The sequence below is a fragment of the Penaeus monodon genome, chromosome 13 (assembly GCF_015228065.2).
Source record: "Penaeus monodon isolate SGIC_2016 chromosome 13, NSTDA_Pmon_1, whole genome shotgun sequence".
Classification (NCBI taxonomy): domain Eukaryota; kingdom Metazoa; phylum Arthropoda; class Malacostraca; order Decapoda; family Penaeidae; genus Penaeus; species Penaeus monodon.
The window spans coordinates 42,372,792-42,382,791 of record NC_051398.1 but is presented as its reverse complement, the minus strand read 5'-3'; the positions used below and the strand labels follow the sequence as shown (position 1 = coordinate 42,382,791).

General features: G+C 33.6%; 3 protein-coding genes across 4 annotated transcripts in view; all 3 read left to right on the top strand.

Moving 5' to 3' along the window:
* Positions 1 to 70, top strand: part of LOC119580338 (dehydrogenase/reductase SDR family member 12-like) — a 21,733-nt gene extending 21,663 nt beyond the window's left edge. Inside the window, exon 9 of one of the 2 annotated variants that reach the window (XM_037928433.1) lies at positions 1 to 70. This exon is cut by the window's left edge and continues 1,325 nt beyond it. The gene's annotated coding sequence lies outside the window, so the exon portion shown is untranslated. The other variant, XM_037928434.1, reaches the window with a different exon arrangement.
* The window catches only part of LOC119580341 (39S ribosomal protein L46, mitochondrial-like), a 73,106-nt gene that overhangs the window by 45,221 nt on the left and 17,885 nt on the right, over positions 1 to 10,000 (top strand). The window lies entirely within an intron of this gene.
* LOC119580340 (3-ketoacyl-CoA thiolase, mitochondrial-like) lies at positions 3,059 to 7,922 on the top strand. Its single transcript, XM_037928438.1, has 9 exons — positions 3,059 to 3,212; positions 4,825 to 4,991; positions 5,243 to 5,374; positions 5,955 to 6,077; positions 6,316 to 6,457; positions 6,601 to 6,776; positions 6,931 to 7,131; positions 7,315 to 7,469; positions 7,571 to 7,922. The coding sequence occupies exons 1-9, from the start codon at positions 3,194 to 3,196 to the stop codon at positions 7,650 to 7,652; spliced, it is 1,197 nt and encodes a 398-aa protein (XP_037784366.1). The 5' UTR covers positions 3,059 to 3,193; the 3' UTR covers positions 7,653 to 7,922.

Sequence of the window (10,000 nt, the reverse complement as noted above, 5' to 3'; positions counted from 1 at the left end):
AGTTTGTTTTGAAATGGCCATAACCTTAAAAAAAAAAAAAAAAAAAAAAAAAAAAGGCTGTATATGAATGCATAATATATGTTATTTTTTCCCCTAAAGTTATTACTCCCCAAATTATTACCACGCTTCGCCAATTTTATAGTTGTCTTGATGCCAAAGTGTCTTTATTGCAGGTGATTGCAATGTAGTTAGAAGTTGGTAATAAAGAAGTGCCTGTCCATATTGCAAAAAAATGCTATAGACGAAGTTTTAGAGCATTTGGATAGCATAACCATCAGTGTGTGTGTGTGTGTCTTCTCTCTATATAAACGTATGTAAACCCTGCTATAGTCAAGATTTTAAATTTATTTAGCCATTTCTTCATTAATGTAGTCGTTACTTTATTTTTAGAAAACTGTCTGTGATTGTGGGTTGTGCTTTCATTGTTATTATTATTATTATTATTATTATTATTATTATTATTATTATTATTATTATATTTTGTTTCTGCATTTGTCTTACAAAAATACTTGAGAAAGATATAGAAAACCGCTCTTGATTTCTTTCATGAAAATAGATCTTACACTTGGACCCAGGTAACCCTACAGTGTCTTGGAGTGTATGTGCATACCCACAAAGTCTAAGCACAACGCTGCATAGATATACACAGGAAGGGTGTACGAGTTTGCGCAAATGTGTATTTAACCTGATAGAATTGGCAACAACTTTCTGGCTTCTGTGTGTACCAAAGTTAAAAGTCTTTGTCCTTCAACCGTTTCTTATGCCAGGTGTTGTGCCATTTATAATGTATATTTTTTTTTTGCATTTACTACCGATTACATTGTATGTCATTATGTATGTTCTGATGTAACTGATAATAAAAGTGTAATTGCATTTTCTTTTTATTAAGTTTCCGCCATCTCAGCATATCCTTACATATAACGAATATGTAAATAGTAATTCTTATAGTTATGATAATGATAGACTAGTAATATTAATGCTAATAATAAAACTTTTGAAATTACCACAAATATCACATTGCATTTTTTGCATTGACGAGCAGCATATATATGTGCGCAATAACTTTCAGAGTGTATAATCAGATTCTACGTGCCAATAAAAATGTAAAACTTGTTTTTATTTACGCAATCATAGAAACCACTGATCATTTTCATTTATCTGTTTTTATATACCGTCCATGAACGAACTTTCCCAGATGTTTCATTCTACTGTACAATTACATTTTGCACATTATTTTACGATTCCATTCCAGTTCATTATATTATAATTGATCATTAAAACACCAGTAATGCTTGTTATTATAGTAAGCAAAACATACGAAAAGAGAATCAGCACGAATGCTTTTGAACGACCGTCAAAAAAAAAAAAAAAAAAAAAAAAAAAAAAAAAACTTTTGATCACCAATTCGCAAAATATTGTGACGTTTGGCATACACATACAGCTTTCACGTCCTTCGTTACAGGGACTTCTAAGGAAACTTCTTGTGGTAGCTGTATAGCGAATCATACAATATCTAGATTACTTTCTTTCATATCTAAAAACATTAACTGTAGACACATGTTGTTTACTTCTATTATACTATCATTTCAACATTAATACTTGGACTCCATTAGAAATTAAAAAAAAATATTGACCTAAATAGATGCTACGTGAATACCATTGGTGGTTTTCATTTTCAGTAACATTAGCCAAGAATTTGCACTCATTGATGAGAATGTGCACTCTTCGGTAATATTTTGCTCTCTGTTGAAAATTTACACTGATGAATATTTACACTTTGTTAAAAATTTACACTTTTTGAGGAAAATTGGAATTGAATGTGCTCGGTAGATTTTTTTTGTTTTAGTTTTAGTTTTGTCTTTTTGGAACGTTGCTAGTGTCTTCGAGAGGTTCCTTTCCATCATTTGACGTTTAAAGAACAGGTAAACACACACACACACACACACACACACACACACACACACACACACACACACACACACATATATATATATATATATATATATATATATATATATATATATATATATATATGACTGTGTGTGTGTGTGTGTGTGTGTGTATGCCTCTCTCTCTCTCTCTCTCTCTCTCTCTCTCTCTCTCTCTCTCTCTCTATATATATATATATATATATATATATATATATATATATATATATATATACATATACATATATATATGTATAAATACATATATATATGTATAAATACATATGTATATGCAGTATGTGTGTGTGTATGTATATATATATATATATATATATATATATATATATATATATATATGTATGTATTTATGTATATAGATACATATATATACACACACAACACACATATATGTGTGTGTATATATGTATATATATATATATATATATATATATATATATATATATATATATAAACACACACACACACACACACACGCACACACACACACACACACACACACACACACACACACACACACACACACACACACACACACACACACACACACACACACACACATGTATATATATATATATATATATATATATATATATATATATATATATATATATATATATATATATATATATATATGTATATATATATATATATATATATATATATATATATATATATATATATATATAGAGAGAGAGAGAGAGAGAGAGAGAGCGTCGAACACTAAAATTAACAAATAATGGAGAAATCTCAGCAGCAATCAAGGCCAATACTAAAGTTTCACCTTGATAAGCTCAAAATAAGGATTTTAATAACAAAAACACCTTCATTTAACCTTTTACTTTCAGTGCGTGTTATGTATATTTGACACAGAGATTTATGTAGTTATCGTATATATGTGTATATATATGTGTGTGTGTGTGTGTGTGTGTATGCTAAAGAAACGAAAAAAAGAAAGTTACCAAGAAAAGAAAAAACTTTCCTTGGCAGACACATAACACGAACCTTCGAACACATTCATATCAACAGGTGATTCCTTTTAATATTACAATACAAATATAAAAAAAATCACCCTATATCAACAAAAAAAAATTAATCAGAGTAAAAATAGCATAAACCCTGCAATTTCACTTCCCGAAGCCATCACCAACCAGACTTCGTCACAGCAAGGGAATCGGACGCAGTCGCCGGTCAGCTGAGGGTAAAGTTGCTCCCAAAATCTTCAAAAATTTCCATTTCCTTTAACCATGGCTGCCCTAACAAGAGGTAAGTAATAATCTTCTCTACTTACCATGAACTTAACCCAAACATCAATCCTGAGTGTAGTTATGAGGTGTTATTACAGTAGGAGGCGAATAATAGGATGTTTGAGATAAGCCTATTCCTGCAAAGTGCAAAGTCGCGATGACTTGAGTTCTAAAACTTTGCAAAGTTAGTTTAGGTGACCATAGCAACAGTAATATGTTGTGTTTTCAGTGTTATTACGGACACCATATAAGCATGAGAAAGATCTTTAATCCTTTTATTCATTTTTTACACGTGTGTGTATGATATATATAATGTATATTAATCTCCCACAAACTACAAGTTTAAGAAGTTGAATAATTGACCTATATTTACCAGCTATGGCATTAAAAGCATAAATATTTATGTATATAGTCAGATTTCGTTATTACTCTATCCAGACCTATTTTGAACTTGCATTGATCCATGATGATAGGCCTACAATTTGAAATCCAATGTATTAGTAGAGCATTGTAAAGCAGTTGCTGGGCCTCCATGCTCTGTGCTTCAGTAAAGGCCAAGAAACCACTTCACATCTGTTGTGGCAACGTAGAGCTTAGATTTACGTGGGGATCTATAAGCCAGAATCTCGCTCAAACGTGATGGAGGTTTGTCAGCTTTTATCAGAGGGCCAGCAGAGTGCAGAGACATCGTTTGTTAGCATACTGTATTGTGCAGCATTATTTAGAATATATTTGAAGCTTGCTTATGTAATCTTATGTAATTTTTAAATTTTCATACCTTCACCAAGCCTGTAAACCTGATATGAATGTAGGGAAAAGCCTCAAAGCATATCTAGGAGAAATATTTGCAGTCAATGAAATAGATGTACTCTATACCATGTTTATCATTACAGTGAACAAAAATGCAAAAATAAATACAAAAATTCTTTATTATTTTATACATATTCATATTATACAAAAATGATATTATGAGCAGTCTTAAAATCTCAGATTTCCAAACATTTAACAATTAGCTTAATTAGCAAACTTCAGGCTCTGTATTGGCATGGTAATTCTTGTAGAGGACAAAAAAGTTGCAGTTGTTGGTAAAAGAAATAATCTGAACAAAAATGCCACAATGGAAAAAGATCATGGTCAAAGCCTAAGTCTTCTCAGTTCTCCCGAGTTTCAGCTCCTCCTTGTCGTGCATACTGAGGTGAAGACAGTTTGCCAGGGGATGTTAGGATCAGACCCCCCCCCCCCTTCAACCCTCTCTCAGGCAGTGCTCAAAGGTCACACCTAGTCATGGCAATTTAGGTTGTTGAATAAATTTTGTGACATAGAGTTAGGGACTTAGTCTCTGATGAGAGTGTCTGTATTGTAAAGAATTACCAAATTACAGTTGCATACATATGTTTAGGATAAGATAAATTTTTGGCTGGTAGAAATACACAATATTTGTCATTTGTGATGACCGTGAATTAAAGTGTTTGAGTTTATAGAACTAACAAAAATACTTGAATTTTTATGTCCTATATTTCTAATGTGGTTTTCTTAGGTCTATAGGATTCAAAAACAATATTTTTAAATAACATTCAAATCTATTTAATGTATTTTCTAGGAGAAACTCGAACTTTACTTCTATTTCTCAGGTATCTTCATTGTGGGAGCCAAGCGTACCCCTTTTGGAACGTTTGGAGGGAAATTGGCCAAGCACACACCAACGGACTTGCAGGAAATTGCTGCCAAGTCTGCTCTTGCCGCAGCTAATGTGAAACCTGAACTGGTTGATTCAGTGGTTGTCGGCAATGTTATTGGGGTGAGTGTTAATTACATATCCACAGTGATTGTTGAGCATTGCTTATCACATTTCATAGTGGTATTTTGGCTATTTGAGGTATATATTTTAAGGGGTTTTGGTTGAATTTTTGACAATTGTTATATAGTTTTATTATTGCCTTTGTAACATAAAATATCATACACATTTTGGTATCCATTTCATTTAAAACCATTTTTTAGCTTACTGAGATTCTGGTTCAAGGCACTGACTACTGTATTTTCTGTGAACAGTGTGCACATACAGATACCATATACATCTCACGCCATGTTGGACTTCGCTGTGGAGTGCCACTTGAATCCCCAGCCCTGACTGTCAACAGGCTTTGCGGTTCAGGCTTCCAGTCTGTGGTGAATGGGGCACATGTAAGTAAATGTATTTTAACTTTATGGGATTGATGGTCTGCCAATTTTGAAGTGGTTTTCAGTCTATATTATTCCCTTTCTAAGGGATTTTAGGAGTATTTTCCCAGTTAAAGTTAAACTATCACATTTAATTTATATCTGAGGTAAAATGCTTGATGAAAAGATGCAGCCTCCTTACATTGTTGTAAATAAATGAAAGAAAATGTTTAGTGTGATGATTTTTTCAAAGTTGGTGTATTTCAAAAGGCTAAAATTTACAGTACTGTTGTGTTGATTAATGAACACCAATGCAGATGGTTGCTGTTATGTATTTGTATTGGTATATGATATTGCTTTTGTAATGTATACATCATATTTTTAGTTGTAGACAAATACATGAGTGTTTTTTTTTTGTTTTGTGTTGTTTTTGTTGAAAGTGTGTAAGCAAATTTATACTTTATATTTATTAGATGAATATGGACAGTAATTTGAATAAGATTCAATTATGAGACTACTGTTATATCTGTTATGTGGTCCATTTGTTGTCTTCAGTACAATTTGTTAAATATGTTATTTTCTTAATATGAATTTTTTTATTCAGGACATCATTATGGGTGATAGCAAGATTGTGCTGACCGGCGGCACCGACAGCATGAGCATGGCCCCCTATGCTGTTCGCAATATTCGCTTTGGAACTCGCCTCGGAGCAGACCTGGCCATGGAGGTATATAGCGTACCAGAAAGATGAATATGAAAATAGATAAATGAATAAGAACAGTTATTGGTAAAAATGGATTTGGATGATTATATTAAGAATCAGGAATTTTATGAGTCCTTTCTTTTTAAATCAATGTAGAGATAGGAGATATTTTGTTCATGTTTTAAGAAAAAAATGGATAAATGCATCTGTATGAGTATGAGTAATAAAATATATATTTTTTTCTTCTCCTCCTCCTCTCCAGGACACACTCTGGGCATCCCTTACTGATGCCCATTGTAAGACCCCTATGGGAGTAACCGCAGAGAACCTTGCAGCCAAGTATAACATTACTCGGCAAGATGCTGATGAATTTGCTCTCAAGAGTCAGACGAACTGGAAGAATGGTAAGGTGTCGGCTGCTTTAGCAGGTCAAATTCTTAGGTGTTGTCTTAGTCAAAGTTTGGAGTTCACTTGCATCATTTTATTCATCGATACCAAGTAAACAAGTATCAAGAAAATTTTAAGAATAAGGGCACCTCTTCCACAGGTCAAGAAAATGGTCACTTTGATGCTGAAATTGCACCAGTCACTGTGAAAACTAAGAAGGGTCCTGCAGAGATGACTGTTGATGAGCATCCCAAACCCCAGGCAAATATTGAGGGATTGGCCAAGCTGCCTAGTGTGTTCAAGAAGAATGGAACAGTGACTGCAGGAAGTGCATCAGTAAGTGGAAAAGTTTTTTGTAGTTCAACAGAAGAAATGTGTTTAAGTTTGATTCTCAGTTGTAAATACCTTGGAGATTTTGAATTATGTTTATACTGTGTATTCCATATTACTGCACTTCCTATAAAATTCAACTTCTGCAAATGTTCCTCAGGGCATTTGTGATGGTGCTGGAGCTGTTGTCTTGGCATCAGAAGAAGCCTGCAAGGAGCATGACCTCAAGCCCTTGGCAAGGTTGGTGGGTTACTCTATTGCTGGTGTAGACCCAACTATCATGGGTATTGGCCCAGCTCCTGCCATCAGGAAACTGCTCAAGATCTCTGGTCTGCAACTGAGTGACATTGGCATGGTAGAGGTAAGTTTGAAATGATGTGAATGATCAAAGTTCAGCTGATTAGAGCTGAGAGTATAGAGTTAGGGTAGTAAATCCGGAAGAGAATTAGCAAAGTTTTGACCTTTGTTTTCTAATATCTGACTTGAGTAACAGTTTTTCTATTGAAGGTGAAAACTTAAGTAATCCCAAAAACATTCTTTTCAGATCAATGAGGCTTTTGCACCCCAGACTATTGCATGCCAGCGTGAACTTGACTTGGACCCTGCCATACTCAACATGAATGGAGGAGCCATTGCCTTGGGCCATCCTCTTGGTGCATCAGGCTCTCGTATCACTGCCCACGTTGTGCATGAAATCAGGTTATTTCCCATTTATTATTTTGGTACTGCTCTGTTATCCTTGATTTTAAAACCTATTTGGCAATTACTTTTGTTGTTGATTTGTTTTTTCTGCTTTCCAGGCGTCGTGGACTGAAATATGGTATTGGCTCAGCTTGCATTGGGGGTGGTCAGGGCATTGCTCTGCTGCTAGAAAGCCTTTAAGGAACTCCATCCAGTGCTGTTAAACCCTTCCTGATAAAAAAAATTGGAATTCTTTGTCTGATATTATCATGAATAAAGAGTTTTTTCAATAGATATTGTGGTGGGATGTTTTCAAAATTCAAAAAGTGTCTTTGATCCCACTTCAAGATTTTTTGAATGACGTATGCACCTATCAATGCAATTTTTGTACAAGTTTAATATGTATAGAATTCTTTGTATAAATCCAGTAATTACATTTCATATATAGCTATATAAATTCATAAAATATTTGGAACATTTTTTTTTTAACCCTCATCTCTTATTTAAATTCACAACACGAGCTGAAAGCTATTAAATAGGAGTTTGCTTGTCAGATTTATCTTTAGTTTAGTAGTGGAAATTTCACTATTATTCGGAATATTATGATGTTCAGCTGTTCCTTGTTACCGAGAATCTCAGAATACCATAACCATTGTCATGTCCAACCTAATTATTGATTCGAACACCAACTCACATATGTCAATAATGTAAGTTGAAAAAAATGCAGACCTTGAAATCTGGAGGGATAATTTGAAATGGTAAACTTGAAAAATATCTTGATAGCATGAATAAGAAAATGAAGTGCCTTGAAATATCTAATACATACATTTGCAAGTGTGTGTATAATAGCGCGCGCGCGCGCACACGCACGCACGCACACACTGTACACCGGATTCGAGACAGAAGTTGGCAAAATAAAATATGTCGCAACATTACATTAGCGAGCTCACAAGGTTGCGTTTGTGATACCCACAACCGCTGGAAAAAATTCTATTAGTACCTTACTGTGCTATTTACTTGTCTGATAACGTTCAGTAATGTGTAAATTCGAGTTACCGTATGGTTAGTATGCCTGTGAATGCTCGACGTACACCTAACATCGCAGTTTACAGAAAAACAAATAAAAATGGTTGAAGATCCGATTACGTAAAAATATTAATCGCAATGTATTGCACAACAGTAAAAGGTATGGTCGGCAAGACTAGAGATTAGTGCTAATTGGCCCGTGATACTGAAGAATTTGGATCGCTCCGTAATAATGCTTCATGGATTTTTGTTGTATAGGATTTTTGAAAATCCTCTACTTCGGCCGTTGAAATTTTAGAATATCTTAGAAACTTGAAACTACCCAGTGTTGCCGGGATGGCAAGAATACATGCTATACCCAATGTTTTTCTCTTGGAATGATTTTACCCATACATGTTTCCACAAGTGCTTAGTCCAATGGTGCCGGGTAATATATATTCATGCATTAATATCGGTATTATTATTGCTGATGGCATTGTGATTATTATAATGCTTATTAACAATACTAATAGCAATGAAATTTTGATAAATCCGAAAATCAAGGAAAGATAGGACTGGTAATAGACTCCTTAATGATAAAAAAATAATAATGATAATAAAAAAAAAAAATAACTGACTTAACTTTCTGAAAATATGTCTTAAACTCGTTTATCTTCGATTCTGCAAAGGAGTAAATCTAACACATTAAGGTTTGTCTTCCATCAAAATTACTAAATGGTTCTATTTACCGTTACACTTAGCAGAAATAATATAGTAAACAACTCGAGCTTATCTTACGGGAAGTCTTGTGATGTAGGTTAAGTCCCCGGCGCGGATACCATTGTTACCTACTTTCTTTGTCCGTTTTTGGAACAGATTTCAAAGGGAATCGGGATATTTTATTTGAAGTTTTCCTTGGTTGTCTCTAAAGTAATGATTTTAAATTTGCCAATTTGTGGTTTGAATGCTTGTTTACTTTTTCGTGAATTATTTTACAATACGTAGATATTAATGGATTGGTTACACGGTTTTACTAATAATACCCGGCCTACCAATAGTGCTGAATCACTTCATACCCTACTTTTCTGGAAATGCTTTTGTCCTTTTTGTAACATTTGTCTGTTGGTAATATTTCCTTATAAGGTTCGTTAAGTAGTAACCTAAAAAGACTACATATATTTGGCTCGAGTCTATAATTGTTACATTAAATTTATGAATATTCAATCGATATCCCTTTTCAGAGGTGGTTTATATCTTTTTTGTTTTTTGTCCAATGTCGTTAAGTATTTCTGAAATGTGAATTTCTTCACATATCGTTAAGTTTCTTCCAGATTTTACCTTATTGCCCCCTTTAATATTGCATCGTATATTCGTCGTATCTTTTTAGTACTGTAATTTGTAAAGGTTGAGTGCATGCGGAAGTGATGAGGGAAAATGAGAATTATGGAAACTGATCCGTAGATAAATACTTCTAGGAATTGTAGAATTTTGTGGTAAAAAGACCTAAAGCTGCTTTCTGTGGTTTGGATATAGTTGTATGAATA